The sequence below is a fragment of the Rhea pennata genome, chromosome 8 (assembly GCF_028389875.1).
Source record: "Rhea pennata isolate bPtePen1 chromosome 8, bPtePen1.pri, whole genome shotgun sequence".
NCBI classification, from domain to species: domain Eukaryota; kingdom Metazoa; phylum Chordata; class Aves; order Rheiformes; family Rheidae; genus Rhea; species Rhea pennata.
Genome location: NC_084670.1, coordinates 25,842,887 through 25,867,395, shown reverse-complemented (window position 1 = coordinate 25,867,395; position 24,509 = coordinate 25,842,887). Strand labels below are relative to the sequence as shown.

General features: G+C 44.0%; 1 protein-coding gene across 3 annotated transcripts in view; it reads left to right on the top strand.

Moving 5' to 3' along the window:
* CFH (complement factor H) overlaps positions 1-23,447 on the top strand; it is a 37,550-nt gene extending 14,103 nt beyond the window's left edge. Inside the window, exons 7-23 of one of the 3 annotated variants that reach the window (XM_062581298.1) lie at positions 1,682-1,861; positions 3,461-3,661; positions 4,138-4,317; positions 5,915-6,091; positions 6,878-7,057; positions 7,211-7,384; positions 9,660-9,845; positions 11,077-11,259; positions 12,653-12,841; positions 14,429-14,635; positions 15,153-15,326; positions 15,955-16,131; positions 17,344-17,520; positions 19,844-20,026; positions 20,730-20,930; positions 21,924-22,121; positions 23,113-23,447. In XM_062581298.1, coding sequence (XP_062437282.1) covers positions 1,682-1,861; positions 3,461-3,661; positions 4,138-4,317; positions 5,915-6,091; positions 6,878-7,057; positions 7,211-7,384; positions 9,660-9,845; positions 11,077-11,259; positions 12,653-12,841; positions 14,429-14,635; positions 15,153-15,326; positions 15,955-16,131; positions 17,344-17,520; positions 19,844-20,026; positions 20,730-20,930; positions 21,924-22,121; positions 23,113-23,126 — 2,981 coding nt within the window. In that variant the 3' untranslated portion in view covers positions 23,127-23,447. Of the gene's footprint in view, positions 1-1,681; positions 1,862-3,460; positions 3,662-4,137; positions 4,318-5,914; positions 6,092-6,877; positions 7,058-7,210; positions 7,385-9,659; positions 9,846-11,076; positions 11,260-12,652; positions 12,842-14,428; positions 14,636-15,149; positions 15,327-15,954; positions 16,132-17,343; positions 17,521-19,843; positions 20,027-20,729; positions 20,931-21,923; positions 22,122-23,112 lie in introns of all 3 variants that reach the window. The other 2 variants (XM_062581297.1, XM_062581299.1) reach the window with 2 other exon arrangements.
* The last annotated feature ends 1,062 nt before the right edge of the window (positions 23,448-24,509 follow it).

Sequence of the window (24,509 nt, the reverse complement as noted above, 5' to 3'; positions counted from 1 at the left end):
CAACATGCAGACTGTGCAGACCAAAGTTATGTGGTCTGCATGAATTCTGTCATTGTCTATTACAGCTTGTTCGAGGTTTCTTAGCCGAGGGTAAGGACAGCATCTTGTTTAACGTCATCCGAGTTGTAATTGCACAGCCACAGCATTCATGCTATTCAAACTTTTGATCAGGAGTTGTCTGAAGATATCTTACAGTGCTGGAACTTTCTTGTGCTTTCTAACTCTCAAACACCTTCTGTGCAGTTAAGATGACAAATCCATGACTTCTGTGGCTAGTGCTGTTTGACTCTGCCTATCCAGCATGCTGGGTCATGGATTTCACTTTGTTTTCATTCAGTTGCAGGCCTTAAATTAGAGGCCTATCTGCTATAATTAGAACTCCATATTTTACAAAAGAAGTATGAACATGTGTTCTAGCTGAAATAGGTTGATATAGATCTATGGGAAATCATTTATGCCTTGAAACATCTCCAAGTAATTGCCAAAGAACATTTGAAACTGAAAAAAATGTTGGCAGCAGGGCAACATTACAGCATGTGACATACCACTTACCATCCCAGAACCTCATCCAGAAGGACTGCTTTAGTAATAAGTAATAGTCAATCTTAGCACCCACTCAGTCCTTGAACTTCCTGTTTCAAGATTAGTATTGGTACTAATTAATATGCATTGCCTGTGGTTTTGCAACATAGTGCTATTGAGAAGTGCCAAACTAAAAATTCTTTCAACCACTGTTCTGCTGAGTTCTGTTAACAGGGACATGCTCAAACATATTAGTCCCCTCAAAGAATGTTCTTCTCTAGTAGAAAAATAAAAATATAGTTTCTCTTCTGCTCTGTTGCTATAGCTTTATCCCACCATTAAGTGGCTGTGGGTCCTGCTTGACTTCTCGCTTGAACTTGCATGATCCAGCAGTACATGCATACCACTTAGTCATCCACCTTCACTCCACGGGAGGACCAACCTATAGTGACCATGTAGTCATCCCTTTCCTGGCCTGAGTGTGTTGATGTGATTTTCTGAATTGGAAGTAGATAATAAAAGCAAAAGAAAGACTCCAGTCTTTAAAGGAATGTGCTTGCTTGGCTTCTCCAGGCATAAAGATGTTACGAGCTTTCAGAACAGCATTCTTCTACTTTCTCAGCTTTTCAGGTGAAATATTTCCAGTGCCAGTGCATCACCTTGATATCGGTCATACAGCCCTTGAATGATGAGTTGTAGTTAAGTATAGTTGTGTCTCCATTTAGGACCTGCCAATGAACCTAGCCTCCTTTGGGATGCTGTCTGTAACCAGCCCAAGAGAAATGTGGGTGAGCCCAGCATAAGGCATTTTGAGCCGCAGCTGTGGCCTGACCTACTGGGAAAGACTAGTCACGTTTGTTTTGATCTGCTGTAGTTCTTGCTCCAATCACTCCTTTTGCATTTAAGTTTTAACCTCCTTATAGCTCAGTAAAAGCTATCACTCTCTTCTGTTCTCCACCAATGAGAGAGTCTGTTCTTACAGACAAGTATATTTCCACAAATGGGAGAGAGTTGTAACCTTTTCTTTGGCCTAAGAAATCTCTTTTTGGCAATATTGTGCAGTTACTGTCTGTATACTGTAAAGATAAGAACTAATACAATAGAATCAGTTATAAAGACATTCTTCAGATCAGCATCTTGTTTTTCTCTTCACGTTTAGAAATTATATGCTCTCCTCCAAGAATTCCTAATGGGAACTTTGGACCTCAAGAACATATATACAAAGAAAGTGCTGTAATCACTGTACACTGCAATATTGGATATCATTTTAAAACAGTCACTGGACGAAACACAGCTGAATGCACCAAGAACGGCTGGGTGCCTTCTCCAGAATGTGTTGGTAAGTAGCTTTCATGAGTGAAGATAAAATATGCGGAGTTGTTGTTGTTGAAATATCTTCATAAAAAAAGAGACTAAGAGAAAAACTTCAGCAGCAGAGGAAATAGAAGATGTTTTATTCATTGTGTTTCTTGGTCTTACAAAGCTTAATTTGATGGTTTTGGAAAAATCAGCTATAAAATCAATGGCATGGTCTTTTATATCTACATCATGTTTATAAATTCAGGTATTTGTGAGTGTATTTGTGAGATCACATGTTAAAAACTGCTATAGTCAGCTCTCTGTCAGGAAGTCTTGTGGTGTTAGATCTGTCCAGCTAAGGAGTAACATGCCAGCCAAGGTAAGAGGACACAGTGAGTGGTAAAATAGCCAAACCAAAGCATAAAGGCTTTGAAGGCTGGAAGGGGTGTTTCGTTATAGTTTTTACTTTCAGTTGTGTTTTAGTATATAATAAATAATTGTGGGTTTATTCCACTTACTGTAATCTGTCAAATACCAAAGTAAGATATTCTTGATTGTTTATGAGTTTGGGTTAAATTTTCCAGAATGGCAGTAGTAGTTTTGCTGTGTGGGCACAATATAAAGCCAGAAATTAGTAATTAATTTCATAATCTGGTGGTCTTTGATCTTTCTTCACTGAAAATTTTTTTAAAAACTTAGAAAACAGAAGGAGGTGGGAGAAACTCTGAAGAAATCAGTCTTGTAAACAGACCTTTTGATAAGCTTATTTGAGCTGTTGAAGAAGAGTGCATTTTTAGCAGATTAATCTTTCCTCTGTGTATGTGTGGGTGCTGAAATTCAGGTACCTTCCTGAGACGGCTTCACTCAGTATAGTGGTCTGTTCAGTGGTTCATCCCTCTTCTACCTCCTTTCCCCCCTGGATATGGGCTCTGGATCAGGGTACTTCAGGAGTAACCTACCTGTCACAGCCAAGTGGGATGCTTTGGGAAAACTGTGAGTGAAAACCACTAGGAGTTGTCCCTTTCTGCCACTGGGTTTTCCCTGAAAAGGGTCAATTCTTTTGAGCAACTGAGAAAAAAATAACAGTACAGTTTTAAATTCTAAAGAAGTAGAAGAGCTAGGAAGAGCTTTCAGTGCAGGAACCCAAAAGTTACAAAATAAGGTTGTGACTGGAGTCATCTCCTTAATTTTAAGAGTCCACAGTATACAGTGTCTAAATCTGAGGTAGTTGTCTGGGCTTACATCAAGGTCATTATAGTCCATTTAGTCAAGGCACTCTAAAAAACAGAACTGTCTCATTGTAAAATAAATGCTTATGTGATCTCATGAATCAGCCATTGAGAATATTGATTGGATTTCAGTTTGCTGCAGTGGAAACGTAGGCAACCCGCATGGATATACAAATTGACAGAGACCCCAAAACCACAGAGAGATGATTCCTCCACTGCTTGGGACCTGCCAAGGTTTACAGTCCTGAATTCTGTCAGTCTGAGGAAACACTCAGATAACAAAACCAAATCTGAATGAATACTCAAATCTGAAATGAATATTCAAATCTGAATGAATATTCAGAGTTTTGTGTGTTGTGCCTTTTTTCAGTGCATGCGTTGATATTGTTGCTGTTGCATTCTATTTCAAGAGAAACCATGTGAATACCCAGTTATAAAAAATGGTGCGTTAAGCAGAGCCCTGGAGTACTACAAAAACTCTTATTTTCCCATGGGAATTGGGCAGCAAGCTGAATACTACTGTCGCAATGGTTACTCAACCCCGAGTGGAGAAAACTGGGTTCCAATTGTCTGTTCTGCAGGGGGCTGGTTTCCAGAGCCAAAATGCCTGAGTAAGTACATTTCCACCGTATGCTTAATTCTTTTATAATTGTGAAGGTGTATGCAGCAAAAGCTGTGCTGATGGAGTACAAGCTGGAGGGTAGAGCCCCCTGAAGGTGAATGCTGAAAATGACTCAGTGCAGGCATCAAGATTTTAGAGACATAGCAGACCAAACCAGAGCTGGTGTACGTGATGCTAAATACACTGATGCTAGCTGACCTTGAACACTATGTAAGGAATATGGTTTACCAGACTACTTACTAGCAACTTATGTAGTCATTTGCACGCCTGTTCCTTTGATTCATTAATCCTAGGGCAGTGAAAGAAAACATGCTTTGATTTAGCTTCGAGCATGAATTTCTTCTGGAGGAAGATGTTAGGAGGACTCTTTCTTCAGTAACTATTTTCCTAGCTTCCTAACTTGATTTTCCTCAATCTTAGTTGTATGAATTACAGTGGTTAAATGTGCTTACCTTTTTTCTTTAGAACTATGTCAAATTAGACGGCTGGAAAATGGTTATTTCCTACACGAACAGAGGAGTGTTTACAAGGAAGGTGAAAGAATTAGATATGCCTGCAAGAACTACTATAGTCCTGAAAATCAAGATGGTGAAATTACATGCACAGAGAATGATTGGTCACCTCTTCCAAGATGCATCCGTCAGAGTGAGTAGCGCTTAAGTTTTATCAGGGTTCCTAGCTAAAAGCAAAAAATCACTCATCACATCTGGCACGTTAATCCATCGCCACTGCTTAAGATAAGTCTAATTCCAGGTGCTCTACAACTCAAAACACAGTTCTGTGATTCTGGCAGCTGACTTGTCACATCCCCGCCTGCTTTTGAGGTCAGTGCTGTACAGCTTGCAGAATGTAACTGTAAAATATTCACACATGATTTATTCTGATCTCTAGAATGTAAGCTCTGGGATGGGAGTGATATCCTCTTTGTCTTCAGTAGTAAAATCCTGGCTAGCACAATAGGGCAAAAATATAGTAAATAGCAATCATTCTGTTTCTGCAGCCTATCCGTTTCATTTTAGTCTCTAGCTATGCCACGTGATCCCTATTTCTCTTGCTTCATTTCCAAGTGGCATTATTCCAAGGGAGAATAGGAAGATTACTGCTGCTAATTCTGTTTAGAGGTTTTGTACCGTACTTCTTCCAAGCCTGAAATTGCTAGAATTTCTTACAGAAACTTAACATACTTTAGATGATAATTCTGTATAGATAGAGGAAATAATTCAGCCTAACATCCTTCCCTGAAGCTGTAAAAAATACCTTTTTTAGAAAACTCTACCAGCCAGAGAGAGACACGTGTCAGAGAATGTTTTGGACAGCCACTGAGCATTTGACGTAGTCATGAGCAAGCAAAATAAAGTTGTATAATTTCGAGTGTTAGGCAGTAGTGGGCATCTCTGGTGTAGAGCTGTTGCACTGAAGTATCATTCCCTCCACCTCCAACATTCAAATGCATCTTTCAGTCTTCCTCAAAGTCTTAATTTTTCCATGTCTTTATTTATTTGACTCTCTAATACATAAATACTGCAATTTATTATAATGTTAATTCCCTGAAATGAAGCAACTCCTTCAAAAAATGACTTTAGAACACAGAACATACTGCAGAAGTTTTTTCCCAGAGTACAAGATGATAACCTCTAACCAAGGTGACTGATTTTCATCCTGTTAGATTAGCTTAAACAATATATCCCAAATGACTGTGACATCATGTGCAACACTGAGTGCATCTATAATAACAATTTAGTGTGCAAGAAGGGGTTTCTTCATACAAATTTGCTTTAGTCCTGTAGTACACCACTGGATTATTCTGAAAGATATCTCAATGATAGAACCGAGGTTTTATTTGAACACCATGAGGTGACCTCTGGAGTGGCTCACTTGCAATATGGTCACAAGCTCCTCCAGCGCTTAGGTCTCTATGCATGCACTGCATAGTACATGTCTAACATGAATTTCATGGCCAGTGGAGACCAGATGTGGACATACAGTCTTGGTAGCTTAAAAGATTGCTGTGGATCAAACCCTGGCCCTGGTCTGTTCCTGTATGTGCTGTACCAGTTGATAAATGAACTCTTCCCTTTTGCAGTTTTCCCTCAGGAAGAGAGCTCAATGCAGAGGCAGAAAATGTGCTCTTAAATATGTTCTAAACCTTACTGCTGTTTTCATTTGTACTCCTTCTTATGTGTATTGTAAGCATATAGTTTAGCAATGTTTATCTGGAAGAAATTCTGTCTTTCTGTTTTAGAAATATGCCAGCGTATTGATTTTGCCAATGGTTATTTCATCGTGAGAAAGACAACATTTCATTTACAGGAGAAGATAAAATATAGGTGTCATACGAACTATGTAACTGCAGAAGGACAAGAAGAAGGACAGATACAGTGTCAAGAGAGTGGCTGGACACCTCCTCCAAAGTGCAATAGTGAGTAGCATAAAGGCTTCAGAGTTCACTGTCATTGTCAGTGGCACAGATAAGATGTCCTATGTATTCTGGTTTTTGTCATCTAGATCAGTACAGTTTCTCCCTCTGCTTGGGAGAGGGAAACTCAAGTAGATGACTGAGCCTCTGGAGACAGGTCTTTCTGGGGCTCAAAGAAATAAATAGCGAAAAGAAAAAGAGAATTGAGTAACCAGGGAAGATGTCTACTGTCTTCTTCAAACTTAGTGCTGGTTCTCCCTTCTTGTGGACTAGTAGATGAGCACCTTTCACACTAGTGAGGAGAAGGCTTTGGAAGAAATGGCCATGAGCCTGGGGATTATATCAGTCCAATCACTGCCAGTTTCAGTTGCTATTTTATATTGTCCTTTTAATTCAGACTGCCTTTAGCTGAATTTTATGTTTTGGTTTTCTTTCTCGACCCCCCTTTCAAATGGCCATGGGGAACATGGGTACAATGTGTATGAAGTGACACCAATAGCAGTATTACATAGTATAGCAAAAGAAGGAAAGGAATAAAATCTAGGGAATAAACGTTTATGTCAGACATTACTTCTCGACACATATTTCTGAAACTTAGCGCAATAGATTTAATGTGAATGCACTCCTTAACATATTCTATACCCACGTTCTTCAATGTAGAATTTTTACTGTTTTAAATACGCTGAATAGTTCACTAGACTAACACACAGTAAAATACGTAGAGTAATGAAGATTCAAAGGGCATTATTTCTGGTTCACAAAATGTACTAACTTTGTTTAATTCTACAGAACTATGTAAAATACCTCATCATGAGACTTTGAATTATCACACAAATAAAACTGTGTTCCTGCCGGGAGATACACTTGAGTATACATGCTCAGATGGATATCAAACTGCAAATAATATGACAACTGGTACTGCAAAATGTGGCATAAGTGGTGAATGGATTCCAGAGCCCAAGTGTCTTGGTAAAAATTTTTGTGTGTTTGCTAATCAGTGTAACTGTTTAAACTTTGAGAAGCTTTTTTAAGACTTTTTATGGCTTTGCTCTAGTCAGTAGTATTTTGTATAGTTCTTGTAGTTTTAAGCTGTATGTTAAAATGTTTTTTCTTTCTTCATAGCAATAGAATGTGAAATGCTGGTACTGCCCAATGGAATTGTTTCCCCCAGGGAGAGTAAATATCACAACGGAAAAGTTGTGAGATTTATTTGTGCAAGAAATTACGTAAGAGTGGGACCTTCCTCTGCTCAGTGCTATTACTTTGGATGGTTTCCATCACCACCAATATGTAAAGGTAATTCTTCTATTAACTTTATTTTAGTAGGAAATGTATTAAAATATCAGGGTCCCCAACACTTCTGTGAGCAGCTTCTGTACACTAGTCTTGCTCCCAAAAACAATTACCCCAACCTCCTTTCTAAAAGGATAGGAACTGGTCGTCTTCAGATCCATAGTATTTTGCTGTTTCTTCTGAAAGGTTCTGAACATCTCAACTTCCAGTATTCACTTTTCAGTGTCTCAAAACATTGAATGTCTGTAACATTTTTCCTGGAAGTCAGCTCAACTATTTTTCTATTTGATTTTATTATGTTAGCTTTAGTTATGCCAGTTAGAGTTCTCTGATAACTGACAGTGAACTGGTAAATGGCTTGTACAAAATTCTACTCAGACAGTTGACTGTAATATAAAAAATCTGTTATTCACAGAGGAATAAAAAGTGTAGAATCTAGCAAGCAGGAGTGACTCATCTGAGTAATAGCCTCTCTTACTCTATTCTAAATAATTTCTGCCACTGCCTAGGGTTGACACCTGTCAGATATTTTACCCTATGTTCCTTTTTCTGATAATAAAGTGTTTAAGAGAAGAACTGTTTTGGAGATAATACAGAGCTGGACCCAAGCAAAACTCAGTGAAGGGTTTTCCTTGTGAAATTCCTCAGTTTCATTCATAGGATGAACAAACCCTTGCAGAATTTTCATTTTTGAAAAATACTGTATCACAAGCTATGAGAGTCACAATGCGTGTAACACTTCTCTTAAAACTAGGTTAGTTTCATATACCACTTTTTTATCATAGTAAGTAGTAGTGCATGGAAATAAGATAGTAGACTGAGGCAGGGTTATTCATGTCTGTCTGTGATCTCCAGCTGAACATGAATCTGGATTTTCGGAGGCATAAACCAATGACCTGTTCAACCAGTTTTAAGGATTTTTATAACATTAAACAACAAATTCAGGGCTTTTTTGTTGCAGTTTACATATAATTGTTCTGAAAGTACTGACTTCAGAGCATAGGTTTGAGCTCTTGATTTCAGTGGACCCCAGAGGTAGTGCACCTCCACCCGAGATTACCAATGGAAGTGTTATCGATGACTTTGTGAAACAGTATCAGCATGGGGATAGAGCAGAATATGAATGCAACAACAAATTTAAAATGAGTGTATCAAAGGAGATAGAATCTGTTGATGAACAATGGTCATCTCTTCCCTCTTGCACTGGCAATTTATAGAACTCTCTTATTTGTGAGAAATTTGTAATTCGATGTAGATTGAAAGTAGATTGAAATATTATAAATGAAAATCTGTGAAGAAAAATTGGGAATGTTCTTATGGAGCAAGATACAGCAGAACAAGAAAGAAAGAAAAAGAAAAAGAGAAAAGAAAAAAAAGAAGGAAGGAAGGAAAGGAGGAAGGAAAAAGAAAAAAGAAGGAAGAAAGAAAGAGGGAGAGAAAGAAAGAAAAAGAAGGAAGCAAGCAAGCAAGCAATACTATTTTTCTTATGAACTGGTTTGTCCTGTCCATATACAAGCCCCACTGCTGGCGTCTTTTCAATACTTTACTGACTTTGATCCACAAAGCCTAGTTTAAAACAAGAGTGGCCCAAATTTGAATGGAAAGTTGCTCAATTCCAATTTTTTCCTTTATCATGTGTCTTCTCTCTCCCCTACAGAGAGCAGCCCACACCTCCTTCTCCCCACTTTGTCCTCCCTCAAATGAACTACTGCCATGCTGCTCTCGTATATCCAGTGCAAGCCACTACCCTTTGCCATCACTATCACAGCAACAGTGACAGCCCAAACCAAGAACTACAATTATCACAAGAGGTGACAGCCATGCAGCCCTCTAAGTGATGTTGCAGTGATTTTCAGTCCTTGTAATAATGGTACTAATTGAAAGCATGTTACAGATGTGTGTGTATATAATCAAATATGCTGACTGGTAACTGTAAGAACTCAAGAATACTGCATTAATTGAAGATTTTCTTACATTTTAGAGTTTATGTACCTGTGAAAATCACAGTTTGTGAAATTACTTTAGTTAAATTTGAGTTCTGGAGCATGCTGTGTGGTTGCCACAGTGAGAGAGAAGGAAAGGAGCAGAGAGGTGAGGGACTCAGTAATATGACTAAAATATATTTGTATCCTCCAGCTCTGTAGGAGTTCAATTTTTACAAATAATAGGAGTAGGTGTGACTCACCAAATGCAAATATAATTATTTTTATTTAAGTTCTTTCAAATAATCATATATGGCACCAATATTATTGTGGAATACTTCTGCTTTCTTCCACAGAGGGTAATAGGACATGTGTATCGCCTTCCTATATTCCAAATGTGGTTCTTCATCAGCAAAACCAAACTCAGTTTTCTCATGGTGATGAAATACATTATGGATGTAAACGAGGCTCAACAGTTCGTGCGAGAAAGAAAATAAAATGTCTTAATGGAGAGTGGAAACCTTTACCTTATTGTGGAGGAGGTAGTCTATTTCTATAACATTTTTATAAAATTTCAGATGGGGGAATAACATAATTCTGTTCAAAGTTGAAAGGAATTCACTAGTCAATATGTAGCCAGAAACACTTGTGTCAGACGTTTCAACTAATTTTTCTATTTACTCCCCTTTAAATATGATCATGTCCTTGATCCTGGAAAGACTCTACACCTACCAATTTCTAAACACTGTAGGTAGTTTTATAGAAGGAAGTGGACCTTTTAATGGTGGGTAGAATCAAATATGGAGTTATCTTTGGTGTACTGTGGCCTTTCAGCAGTAAGTTTCTGTCCATTTGCCCAATAAAGACCCTTTAGATGCCTTGGAACATACAAGCAATAATGTAGCATGCCAGTTTTGTTATTTAGTTGTAATTTTATGTCTTCAAGTACCACTTTGCTATTTTAAAATCATAACGGAAATTAAAAGCCATAGTAATAGCCACAATGTGCTAGACTAATCCCATGCTCTGCTGCTATTTTTGCATGGATTGTGTTTTTTCATTTCTGATGTGTGGTTTTCTCTCCTTTTTCTAATCTTCTCATTTAGTTTCACAGTATATATTATTGAAACTATAATTTAAAAAAAAAACAAAATGTAAAACAAACCCTCTGCCCAAGTAGAAAGAAATAACTGCATTAGAGTCAATGGTAAAAAGGTGATACTGTTCAGGAAGAAGTCTCGGGTGGGATAAACTACTCCAGCACTTTCCTTAGGTGTAACAGAATACAGTTTACAGTTTTATGATGTGCCCTACTTTCATTTCCCCTTTCTTCAGAAGTGCTTTTATATTCATCGGTGATTTGAATACATCGTTCCTTTATTTACAGTTACGTTGAGGATTGAATCTAGCATAGAACACAGTTTGCTGACCTTTCACAAGTAGTTTGTGTTATGACTCTCAGAAGCACAAGTCAAGGACACAAGACCCTGTTATGACTTAGAAAAAGAGTGCTTAGTTTTTCTATTACTGAACATAACAAAAGGAATCCGGTCAACTTAAAAATAATTACTTTGTGAGTGTGCTTTAAATAGTGGGAACAGAGAATCATTCTGTCATCTAGGAATCTTTGGAGTTATTTAAGACTACAGTAAATAAAACATTTTCACATGGACATGCATCATAAAACTGATGGCCTCTTTAGCAGTAAATGCATACTTAAGTATTAGCCTCACTAAGTCTATTTTTTAACTGTTTGTGTTGGGTTTTATTTAGATCTATCTCAAAACTGTGCACCTCCAGTGGATATTGAGATAGAGAATACTGAATATGTTACCAAGTCAAATAAGGAGACTGGAGTTCACAAAGTTATATATTATATATGTAAATCAAATGGCAACAGTATTAAAAACGCAACTTGTATGTTTGGAAAATGGTCGCCTGAGATTGAATGCATTGGTATGTCTTTATATTGACGTACAGTTTTTTCTTTTTCTCCAGGAATGCTAAATGCTAATTGTTAAATCTTCTCAGCATAAATGTGCCACTAGTTTGAAATGGAAATGCTTTTATATATATATATTTATATATATATTTTTATATATATATATATATATATAAGCATATATATATGCTTAGCCAGTTATATGCTAAAGGGTAGTCATGTAATAATGGGAATCATCTGAAATTTGAACAGTTAACTGGAGTTCGAGACATACTATTTTAGTGAGGCAGACTTTTATTGATCTCTAACAACTGGAGCAGAAAAATCAACTACTTCTAATGTGAAAAATGGGTGCAGTGATAAATTTAAGCATAGTTCTTTGAAAGAGATTTACGCGAGTGCAGATGAGTAGCCCATAGCTCATGCTTCAGACAGAGTTCCTTTTATTTCCTATAAAAGTTCAAAGCTTTTCTATTCCTGATTGTTCTTTTTCCTTCTTTTTTTACACTTACTTCCTAGTGAAACAATAAGAAAGAAGTTGAGTTGGCCAATGCAAAGCACAGACCTAGAGGACATTGCCCTTATCCAATACATACCAAAAGTCAGATGCCTGTGGAGCTAGCTTTACGTGTAGGCAAAACAGGATATATTGCCTTTGATAGTGGAGTACTAGGACTGTGAAAACAGTCATGGCCTCACTGACTGCTTTGATTTCACCACATCACGGGTGATGATGCACAGAAGTGAGAGAAGTACACAGAGCCGCAGCTGCTTGAAGGAACATGCCCCAAATGTCCCTACTTTCCCAGTTTGCTGGGACCACTAGAAGCAAGAAATCCGGCTCTCCAAGTCTCCTCCTTCTTTGAGGAACTCTGTCTCTTTCCTCTCCGTTTTTGTTTCCAGTGGCAGGAACAGTCCCTTGTTCCTGGAGTGGCAAAATTCAGTTTTGTTTCTTTGCTCCCTTTACTGGTGCTTATTTAGCTCTACTGTGCAATAAGGTTGCCAAAAAACAAAACTAACCAAGCAAACAAACTGAAAACCCCAAAGAACCCCAGAAACCCTGTCATTTTTTCCTGTAGTAGCTCACTATACAGAGAAAGCCAGGGCAAGCACACAAGATAGGTAAAAGTATGCAGCTGTGGGTTAGGGAAAGGAGGCACTACAGTTGTCACACACAAAAATATATTGATCATGTATTTTTCTGACTCTTTTTTATGGAGTTTACAGTATCTGAGCATCTGTAGGCAACTCAGGTGTTTTGGGTGCAATACAAAATGATTATGATATTACTTAAAGCTTGAGATAGCTGCTGAAGAATTACATAATGCTGGTGTTTTCTTGGTTATCAATATTGTAATCTGTGATGAACTGTTTCTACTCTGTCTTATGTTCTGTTATAAAATGAAGATGTGTCCTTAGCTGAGAATTCATGCCCACCTCCACCTCAGCTGCCTGGTGCTCAACAGATAGCAGCTGAAACAAATTACAAGAATGGGAGTAAAGTAATATTTTCATGTCTGAAGAATTTCCAGCTTGATGGTGTGAATGAAATAACATGTATACATGGGAAATGGCAATCACCACCGCGCTGTATTGGTCAGTAGTGCATTTTTTTTCTGTTTATATTGTTACAAATTTATGTTACTATAGCTTAACAGTCACCATTAGCAAGAAAATAAAGTTATATTTGCTAACAGTGTGAAGAACAAATAACTGCAGAAAAGCAATAGTATCTAAATTTCTAAAAAAAAAAAAAAAAAAAAAAAAAAAGTACCAACTGTTGGGCAGGAAGTCTTCTTAATTAAACAGACTTATCTAAGGTGGCATGTAAAACTTTCAGGTAGTTCCTCAGGGAACTATGTCTTGAGTTATTCCTTTAGTGTATTGCAAAATGGAGTCTCAATTTTGACTGGGGGTCTTTAATAGTATCCTGGTGAAAATCTTTTTTTTATTATTTATTTTATTTTATTTTAGCACTAGCAGTAGCAGACTGTAGTTCTTTTTATCTTTATTCTTTCCTAGACAATTTCTGGATTTCTCGCCTTCTTCTGGCCTTTCCCTCTTATATAAACAATATATCCCTCACAGTATAAATAATAAGGCATAAATCTGGCCACCTGTTCTAAACCATGCTGAGAATCCCTTCTGTGAACCAACTGATTAAAATATTACTGCTGCAGATAATATCTCATTGGCAAAACTTCATTAAGAGGTGATGGAAAGATTTTGAGAAATGAGTAGTAGAGAGATAAGCACAGGACCGGCACCAGGTGCCAGCTGGTAACTGATGTGCATGATATGCCATGCCTGTCTGTATTTTTAAGCTGGAAAATTCTGATGCCACACAGTTTCTCTTCTCTTTCATTGCTTTTGGAGCCTCCATCTCTGCTGATAAGGGAGGAAAGTAGTTTCAGAAATTTAAATTTGTTTGAACTCTTCATAAAATAAATTTTAGTGAAATAAAATTCCCAATTCCAGCTGCTGTTCTTGCTGAACAAGGACAATTTTGACATTAATGAGATCTTTTGTCTTGTGGAATTCAATGCAAAGATACATTTTCTACTTGACGAGTCAGATGATAAAACCTGATGTACAGATAACAAAAAACGCACACTATATGGAATAACATAAATCCCCCCACTCCACTGTAATATAAGAGAAGAAAGTATTGAGAGAGACAGCTAGATAGGGATTTAAAACACTGTAAGTGTCAGGAAGTATGTTATAATGCTTCATAAGCCCTCTCCTGTGGTGTTTTCATCATGTCAGCAGAAAACCCCTCAGTCTTGGTGGAAAAACACCACCCTGTCTGGTGGCGGAAAGAAGTAGCTTAGTTACAATTCTAGAAACTGTCTTTCAGTATCCTGCAACAAGATAATGTCTTCTCTGCTTCTCTGCCTATGAAAATTCCCCTGTTTGTCTCTCAAAGGTTGTAATCCTGTCTTCTTGGTATGAGTGGGAAAATCGCTCTAAAGTAGGTGACAAAAAAAAAAAGACAGCCTATATAGGAAGCAGAGGGGGCTGGAGCTCTGTTGTTATTCTGTATCTTAAATATTTCTTCATCTTACTTTCAAGTGACTTAAATTTTGTTTATTTGGGTTTTCTTTTTTTAGATTTATACTGCATATATCTTTGGAATATTAATTGCCTTTGTTCTTTCCTCTTTCTTTTTTGGATGTGAAGAAAAGCCATGTTTGCCACCACAACCCGTAGAATGTGCTGAAGTTTCCAGGCTGGAAAATGAAAATTCAAGGGTGGAAAAAGAAGGGAGAACAACTTATCTGGCTGGTGCTAAATTTAAGTACGTTTCTCGTTCTGGATTCATATTAGATGGACAATCGGAGATAACTTGTTCTATGGGAAACTGGACTTCTACTCCTACATGCATTGGTAATATCAAACAACTTTTTTTGAAGTGCACTTAGCAGTGAATTTGAAATTATTTTATATTGGAGCCTGAATAGTAAAAGATGATAATTGCAGATCTTGGTTCAGTTTCTGTCTCTGCCATATGAGTCACAGGCAAGTGCCTACAATCCAAGGATCTGTTTCGCACAAAGTCTGTTAGTGACTAGCAATGGCTTTGGTGCTTCTGTGATGGAAATCACTTCTGTAAGATTAGGGATAGAAGCCTCTACCGGAATTTCTTAACAGCAAGGAATGACATGCATGTCTAGAGACAGGATTAGAATCTTCTTAGTGGTTGAAGTCCTTGTCTATTTTGAGTAATGACTTAATTTTCTGTATGCTACCTTTTATATTCCATGTGCTGCCTTTATCCACTGTCAGTGGGTGACCATCCCAGTGTTAGAGAAGGCTCTGTTAAGCATGTCTTTGGGGGGTCATTACACCTGTTCTACGAATACCACATTATCAAAGTATCAAATGTGCGTTATCTTTTCAGAAGTGTCATGTGGAAGTATTCCAAAAGTTGCCAATGCCCAAATTGAAGGAAGAAACAAGAAAATATATGAGCCTGGTGAAACTGTTCGCTACCTGTGTGATCCAGGGTTCCTGACTGTTGGCTCTCCAGAAATTATTTGCAGAGCAGGAAACTGGACAGCACCACCCTTCTGTGAAGGTATAGGCTCTACTTGTAAATAGTTGATGATCCTCCTTGGTCTTTGATGAAGTTAACTAAAATAACATTGACCCATGCACGCAGGCGGGTGAGGCCAGCAGGGTCAACAGGTGACTGCTACAAGTCTTTGTGTCTGGCTCCTGAGAAGCAGCAAGCAAGAGAGTTCAGCAATGGTATCTACTCCCCTTCTGGGTCTGGGCGGAACCTTGTAGCTGCCCAGCTACGCTGCTAAGACAAGCAGAGAGAGGGTTATAGAAGAATGGGCACTGGCTACAAAGAATGAGATAACTGTTAGAACAGTGGATTGTATTTTCATTTCATGGAGAAGATCAATTTTTGAAAGTAACTTCACATAGTAAACAAACCACCTTCAGTCTCCAGCCCTTTGACACACCATGCAGTACAGCGTCAGTCCGTTCATTCAGCCAACCTCTGCAAGTCCTTGTCTCCTTTTAGTTACTACAGGGAAAAAGAATTTTGTCTGGTGAAACATTGCAGGTTAAAAATCCTAGTATCTTGAATTAGGCAAACAGTTGTTGCTCATGAAGAATAATGGTGTTCCATAAGGCAGTATTCTGTGACAAAAATACTGCTGTGCTCCTATTCTTAAATGCACTTCTCTTTTCAGATGTTAGCTGTGGAGCCCCACCTGAAGTTCCCAGGGCTTCTATTGCGAGCAGTCAACAGGAGAGATATCTGCCTGGTGCCACAGTGCAGTATGAATGTGAAACCAATTTTCAGCTTATGGGTGTAAATTATATCACTTGTACAAATGGAAAATGGTCACAAGAACCAACTTGCAGAGGTAGGAGGTCTTACTTTCATGCTTCCTGTTAGCCTACAGGGGATTGTATTTTTGCTTGAATACATCAGTGATGTTATCTTTTATACTGCTGCTTCCTTTGTGTACCACAACCTTGTACTGGCTGTTCCTCTCTTGCACAGCAGCACAGAACTTGAATTTGGCTTAGCCAGACTGTTTCATCAACAACACACACACCGAAAAAAAAAAAAAGAAGAAGAAGAAGAAGAAGAAACTGGGCCTAAATTTTGCCCATTTGGCATGCTTCTACGCGATACTGTATTTCCCCGGAGGATGCCATTGTTTGGAACTTCAGCAGAATGATGCATAAGGGCTCTTGTCTCTGGGAGTATGGACACGGGAGGATGTAGTTGGGGACAGAAATCGCTACTCCACTCCAAAGCTCCACTCTGACTGATGCAGATCCCAGCAGAGACTCCAGAGCGAAAGCGTGTAGATGTCCTAGGGCTATGAAATGAGACGAGCATTTTTCCCTGTGAAGAGGAATTGTGCTGTGCTCCTATCCCCTGTCCCACGCCGTGGCTGCAGGGTGAGCAGCTTTCTCGCGCCCCCACAGAGCCGAACCCACTTGCCCGTCCGTGAGCGACGCAGGCTGACAAGCTCCTCCAGCGCTGCTGGTGCTCCAGAGTGCTGCTGTTCAGCAGAGTGCCAGCTCTGCTGCTACCTCCGTGATTTTCAGGAATGCCAGCATTTCCCGCGGAAGGATGTGGGCTCGCAAGAAGACTCATGTGGCTTCTTGTGCCGTAAGGTGGAGCTGCAGAAACACTAGGTTTTTCTAGTAGCTCTCGTTGATCCTGCTGTGCCATGAGAGACCCAGAAAGAGTGTTCTGCTGCCGTTGTCGCCCCACCACCCCTTGCTCTCTCCATTGCGAACTCTTGGAGCTGTGACCCACTGGGGACAGCCCTCCCCACAGCAGGAGTGCAGTGGCCCTGGTGCCAGCAGAAGTCGCAGCGTGCTGACGGTAGAGCATGTTGCAATATAGGCAGTCGTGGCTGTGGAAATTGCTGTTTCCACTGCTTTCCAGGCTGAGCTTCTTCAGACTTGTGGCTGGGGGAAAAAAAGGATGAGGCAATAGAAGGTCTCGACAGAAATTGCAGGGCTTGAGGAGTAACGAGACTGATTCCTCTCACTGCAGGTTATATATATGGGAACACCTCAGTGCCTGCAAAAGTGGTTTTGTCGTCTCTTTTCAGATGTGACGTGTGAACCACCTGCCGAAATTGTTGGTGGTAAAATTCAAGGTGTTAAAAAGTCCAGGTATTTGCCTGGGGAGCGAGCTCAGTATCAATGCTGGCGAGGTTTTCAGATGACTGGGGATTCCACGGTAGCCTGTCAGAACGGGACCTGGACAAAGCTGCCAACATGCACAGGTACTCCCTGCCTCCTTCTCTCTACCCCTCCCTCTCCCTCCCCACCTCCCTCCTTCTCTTTAGCCCTCCCTCTCTCTCCCTCCCGCTCCTTCCCCCTCCCCACCTTTATACCAAGCCTATGAAAATTTGCCTGTTCTTATTACCAGACTGTCATTACAGCTTGGGTCTGAAGGGGAGAGTGGTGCTCTTTGGGGCCAAAACCTTGTTGGTGACACTGTCACGAGGCTGGCTCGGTGGCACTGATTTCTCCAAATCTCAGTCTGCCTACTGCGCAGAAGTGCCTCATCCCTGGCACACTCAGAGACAAGCAGGGAGGAGGAACTATTGCTGTCTGCCTTTGAGAACAAGGCCCACAGCTTCCCTGCTGGTTGGCATCGAGAGGAGCGAACTGTGCAGTCGGTGCGGAGATGCATTGCTCTATTGAAGGCCATAGAATGACGTCAAGTGACAGCAGGATTTGGGGTGTGAGCTAACAGCGTGCCCAGATGCCGTGTTGAAACTGGCTGTGAAAATCTGGTGCCTAAGACTTTCCGAAGGCGTTGGATACTCCCATGAGTTTTCCTCGGACAGGCAGAAAGTTTCAGCACCTGAACCAACGCGGCAGCGTTGCACTGAAACAGCACCCTGCTGAGAGCTGAGAAGGGTGCAGAAAGGGCAGGTGAATTAAGGCCATGTTGTGGTTCCTGAACGTGGCGCCCAGTGTAAGGAGCGTCGTTAGTGGTACTGAAGGGTCTGAGTCTTCTCTGAATTTTTCCCATTGGAAGGCCAGGCTTTGCAGCAGTGTGCTGTTTGAGTGGGTTAAAAAATCTGTGAAGAAAAGATGCCTAACTTTCAAAAGTGGTTAAAAACGCAGGCGTGCTGGATCGATGCTTGCACGCGTGGCGTTGCCGAGGGCGGTAAGCACGCGCAGAGCCCAAGGGCTATCCCATTACAGAGCGCAGCAGTCACCTTGCTTAGTTCGGATCAGATCAGATCGGAGCTAACGTTTGGAAGCGCAAGCAAGTTGGCCACAAATGCACGCACGTAGTCTTCTCGGGCATCCACAAAGGACGGCGTGCAGCTGGTGACAGCTGAGCGAGTGCAGGGTATTGAGGACTGCGCTGCAGCCAGGATACCGCGTGGAGGCAGAAATGCCCCACAGCTGGGAATCTGTAGCAAGCGTGTTCCTGCTAGGGCAGGTGACAGGCGGTGCAGGCATTTGTCCTTGGGAGAAGAGGCCTTGTGAAAGGACCCAGAAGAGCAGGCTGTCCTTCCTCTTCACCTTTCCCTTCCCTGCAGTGCTATGTCCCAGCCACAGGCTATAGCCAGAGCTCAGAGCAAGTCTTGTGGCAAGGGTGAGCACACGAGGAATCTGGAGCTCTGCCACGGGCAGAAAGGAGCACACAGCCCCGAGAGCTCTGGTACCGCGAGGGTACCCTGGTCTGCTCCCTGTCAAGTTGCGAGGGCTTCCCATGATAGAGGGGCCTTGACACGAAAAGCGCCAGCATTTCTCAAGAGAGGTAAGGATTTAGGACGCGCTTGGTCGGAGCAGCGGACTCTTGGCCAAGGAGTGTGTGTCAAGCAGGAGAACGTGGGAGAGCTGCTTAGGGAGAGCCCCTGAGCCTCCTGGCTGCTTGCTGAGGTGCATTCCTGCTGTGCTGTCCCAGCAGCCACAACTGGGACTGGGACTGGGCCAGGGATGTTGGAGGCTTCAGGGCTGCCTAATCTGTTCAGGATTCCTTTGTGGAGCTCTTGTGCCTGGCTTTCTCTAATGCCTCTCTGAACCTGCTGCCTCGACAGCAGCCTGTGGCTGGAAGTTCCCCAATTTCACAGCTTGCTGCAGAAAGAAGTACTTCCCTTTCTCTGCTTCTCACTGATGAATCCCCAGTGGTGCAGTCTGTTCCTCTGGCTGGTGTCCTAGTACCCCCGCTATCTGCTGAATTTCCTTCCTTACCCAGTTTCCTGTGCTATTTCTCTCCCTTCCCGCACTGCTCAGGCAGCGGAGGAAGGAGGTGGGTGTCAGGCTCTTCAGCAGAAAGAGCTCTGCCAAACACGCTGTGCCATTGCGTAGTACTGGAGAAAGCCCTGCTGGAAGCTGCAAACACTTCAGCGATGCCAGCTGGATGAGCTGGTAGTTGTGCGTGCCAGCAGAGGAGAAACGAGACGCTCGCTCTTGCTCTTTCTTGCGTGTCAGCTCTCTGGTGTCAAGGAGACAGTTTTTCTCGCTGCTTTCCTCCTGGTCTCTCAGAGCACTACCAAGGTGTTGCCCGCCAGTATTGGTGGCCGGGCTTCCGTTGCAGTTAAATACTGATGGCTTTCTCTCTGCTTCGAAATTTCCTTCCAGGGAGAGGTGATAAATGCGGCCCACCTCCAGCTATCGAGAACGGTGACTTTCTTTCATTCCCACTGCGAGAGTATGCACCAGGTTCCACTCTGGAGTACAAGTGTGCAAGTTTCTACACCCTAGAAGGACCTCAATACATTACATGTGCTATGGGGCAGTGGACAAATCCCCCAGTCTGTTTAGGTATGCTAAGGCGTGTGCTGCGCGGCAGAAATCGGTGTGACCTCTCCTGTTGCCTTTTTCCCGGCCTCCGAGGGCCCTTGCAGTGCCGCTGGTGAAGCAGCAGTCGTGCTGGGACTGCGATGCTGACGGGGGGAGAACAGCGGTGGGTTCTTCCGTTGTCCAGGACAAAATTCCTCTTGATGTCTGCCAGCGGAGTCCCCTCTGGCACGCGCTCTCTGCCCTCCCGAGATGGATTCAGGAGGAGGAGGAGAGTTTGGCTCAAGCGTGAGCCTGTGGGTGGGGGTCTCCATTGCTGTGCAGGGCTCTGAAGCTGGGGACGTGGCTGTGGTCAGTGGGGTCAGTGTGAGAGGGGAGGATGCGTCCGCGTGCCTGGCGGTCCCGGGAAACCGGAGCGGGGGCAAGTTCCCTGCTGCCTGGCGATTTTCCCCACCCCTCAGCGGTGGATGGATCGCCTCCTGTGTGACTGTCAGAGCGGAAGGGCCTCTCCATGGTTCTGCCCGCTGTCTTAGGCGTAGTCTTTTCTCCCTTAGGCTTTGATGCGAATAACTTTCCTGCCTGAAGCATCAGAGGGCCAGAGCAAAGAGCTGAAAGCATTTTGCCCCACGAAGAATGCGTGATTAGGCTGGGCTTCTGTAGGCTCTAGGGAAACAATTACCAGCGGTGCCTCTCTGTGGACTGACAATGTGCTCTTCCCTTTTTCAAGTGGCATGTACGGCATCTGAAGAGGATATGGACAGAAATAATATTGAGCTGAAATGGATCTCAGGAAACAAGCTGTATTCAAGATCTGGTGATTTTATTGAGTTTCAGTGTAAAATAGGATATGTGCCGGACCCAGCATCTTCTCCATTCAGAGCACAGTGCATAGAGGGGACGCTGGAGTATCCACACTGCAAGCCGGGTCGTAAGTCATCTCGCGGTCGGCAGCTGCTTCTCTGTTGCTTTGTTGCGTGTTTACTGTGGCAGCTGAGAGGAAAGCCCTTAGGAAGGGTGGCTGGGGAAACAGGGCGAGAGCCCCAGGCTGTGCAAAGCCGTGGGCCGTGATGGGAGGTGTCCCGCCAAAGCCACCCTCTGGAACACGTGAGCTGGCTGAACTGCTTGGAAAGGGACCCGGGGCCTGCCCAGCTGTTGTTAGCTATCAATCAGGGTTGCTTGTGCCGTGATGAAGGTCCCCCGCTGCTGCTTCAGTGGTTTTGCAGAATCTCCTCGCCTTCTTGCAGGTTTTTTTGTGCCCGCACCCTCCCTGGCCACTCGTGTGTCTTGCAGGCGACTTGTGCCACCGTGGTGCACCGCAAAATAGTCTGAGCCTGAGTGATCTCAGAAGAAGGTGGGCCTTGGGAGGCCTGAGGTGTGGCTTTGGCCTGGAGGGCTGTGTAGTGTGAGGCGGAAGCCCGTCCTGGCTTTGGGAGAGGTCCAGAGGGATAACTGGGCGCAGTATTTCTTGGATGCAGTCCATATTCTTTACAAAAACAGTCCTGTTTCCCTTACCGTGGTGGCACTGAAGAGGAGGACGCCATTTCCTCCGAAGCCGTTCTCCCAGGCCTGCTTCTTTGCACAGCACTCTTCCCCAGCGTGCCTCTGTCCGGCCGTGGCTCTCTTCTGCAGCCATGGCTGTGCCTCCTTTGCCCCATCTGACCTTCCCAGGCCTTCATGGGCTTCTCTGCAAGGAAGCTCACGCTTGCCTCACGCTCAGATTTCCCCAAACCCAACAGCTGCACAGCGCTGAAGAGCGGGAGCCGAGCAGTAGCCCTTCATCGCCTGCACTGCGTGTTAGTGGAGGTGGGGGCAGTTGTGGAAGGGCCACCCACGTCTTTCGGGGGGTCAGCGGGTACCTGTAGCATCAGAGGATCATTTGTCCGGTCTACAGGCAAATAATCAAAGCGCTTTTGTTTTCCAGGGAGGTGTACGGTGCTTGAGAGTGATATGGAGGACAACAATATTAAGCTACAGCCAAGAATGTCAAGGAGGTCCAGCTATCTCTCCGGGGAATATATTTACTTTGAATGCAGATCGTGGTGGCACCGAAGAACTTCGAACTATGAAGAATTTAGCGTACAGTGCATGGACGGAGTTTTCAAGTATCCTAGATGTGACAGTAAGTCCTCCGGGGCAAGAACGCTGTTGCGCTCAGTTGCCTGCCTGCCAGGCTGTGGGCTTTTTTCTTAGGCAGAAGGGCAAAGTCCAGCTGAGAGAGCAGCACTGTGCCCCTTCAGAGGCAGAAGCCTGTTGCATCCCAGTAAAAAACACCAGACAGCACTTGGAGACGCGGGGTGTCTGAGAAGGGCTCAGCGCCTCGCTAACGCAGCAGCAGCAGAAGTGGGCAATACGGTCGTGCTCTTTGCAGCCTGGCCAGGTCTGTGTGTGGAGAAGCAGAAGCTCAGCTGAGCTTTGAGCTGCTGTGCTTCCACAGAGAGAAGCTTGGCTCCCGTTCTCACCCCCGCCGCAGCACCCGCAGGGCTGTGGGGCGTTGGGCCGGTCCCTCCCGTAGCGGCAGGCAGAGGGGGCGGCTCTGCCCCTCCAGCCGTCACCAGGGACTCACTAGCTGCCCGCGGGCCGCTCAGCACAGCGGCATGTGGCGTATGCACCAACCGCTGCCGCTGAAGAAGCGGTCGCTTGGGTTACTTGCCACTGGTGCTCCCAGGAAGGGCTCTTGTCACCGACTTTGCCCCCGCGCTGCGGTGGCTCTGAGCTGTTGCGTTGGTTTGCTCCGTGGCTGCCCCTCAGGCCTTTGGGGAGCGAGGCTTTGGTTTGGCCGTGGGAGGAGAGGACGGCAGCATTACTGGGAATTGTGGCAGGAGACCTACTGGCGGCGGCGGCGGCAGCAGCAGCAACGGGTCCCCAGAGGGGCAGGTCTGCGGTCCTTTTTGGCACAAGTGCAGGTCTGTGTCTGCCACTGAGCTGCTCCTGTGTTCAGAGGGCCCTGGGGGACTGGGCCCTGCCCTTCCCTTTTCAATCTGGCTGAAACTCGCACAACGCGAATGGTTGGCGGCTTTGCCGAGATCCGTGGTGGAGCACTGTGAGGAAGCACTGCTGTGTGCCAGGCGTAGTGTTCACGCCTCCTCCCATTCTCTCTCTTCACTCCGCAGGTCCCTGGGGATAAACGGAAACGGCATGAAGGCACCTGGCTGCAGAAGTGAAACATGCCTCAACCAACCCGGTTACTAGAATCCAGGCTTACACGGGATTTTCTGGTTCGCTGTGCTTTGTCAGTAGCTTAGGCAGTGCTCTGTGTTTGAATTCCTGATACAGTGCTTTCTTTTTAATGATGTTGGCTGATTGCGTTTCTATTTCCTTTTTAACCGTTCTGTACTGATTTCACTGCCACTTCTACTAACAAAAACAATCGCGTCCTGAAACAGGCCGTCTTTGGTGTCCTACCGAGACAAGAATTAAAGCCTGCAGGTAATTTGATCTTCAGCAAGCTGGCTGTGTTTGGCCTCGTCTGTTCCGACAACAGCTGCTTCTGCGTGCAGCTCCCTGGAAAGTAACCTTGCGTGGTGGCCGAGGTGAGCGCCCTGACCACCTAACGAGGATGAGAAGTGAGTGGCGTTTCCTTTAAACAACTCCAGGCAGCCTCTGGATGGCAGGTGCCCATGGGTGTGGGGGCCTGTGAGCACCCTGGCACTCGGTGGAAAGGCAAGGTGTGGGCTGGCAAGTGATTGGGATTTCTGGGAGGTGGCGGGGTGGCAGGGATAAGTGAGTTCTTGGTCCTGGTTCTGGGCGGGCCAAGCTGGGGCAACGCACAGCTGCACGTCTTGCTCGCTGTCCAGAAGGAAGCGGCTGGGGGCGCAGTACTCAGTGGCAGCCTTGGCTGTAGTGACCGTGACGTGGTGGAGCTTGAAGCCCAAGAGGGAGTGGGGAAGGCAAGCAGCAGAGTGGAGAGCCGGGGTTGTGGGAGGACGGGCTTCGGCTCATCCAGGAAACGAGTAGGTGGGATCACGCGGGAGGCGGCTCTGCAGGGTAAAGGAGCTCGGGAGAGCTGGCAGGTCTTTAAGGGCAGCGTCTTCCAAGCGCAAGACCATCCCGTGGTGATGCTCAGGAAGGCGGGCAGATGCATCTGGAGACCAGCACTACCAGGGAACGCGTGCCAGGCCTCCAGGGCAGAAAAGGGGCGGGCTGCCAGGATGAATTGTCAGTGGCGCTGGCCTGGCGTGTAGGGGTCGTGCTAGGAAAGCCACAGCTCACCTTGCGCTGACCGCTTGCAAAGGATGTCAAAGGCAACAAGAAGCTCCTCTGCCACTGCCCTAGTGGTAAAAAAGAGCAGACCTGAAAGACGTCGCCTCTGACTGACTGGGGCAGGTGATCAGTGGCAGCAGGCACGGCTGAGGCTGAGGGAGTTTCTGCCTCCTTGGCCTCACTCAGCTTTCACTGCCAGTGTCTCGCAGACCTCTCTGCTTAGTGGCTGGATTGTAGGGGGAGGAGGAGGAGGATTCGTAGTTGATGAGGCTTGAGTCAGAGCTTACCTGAGAGAACTGAGCCCTTG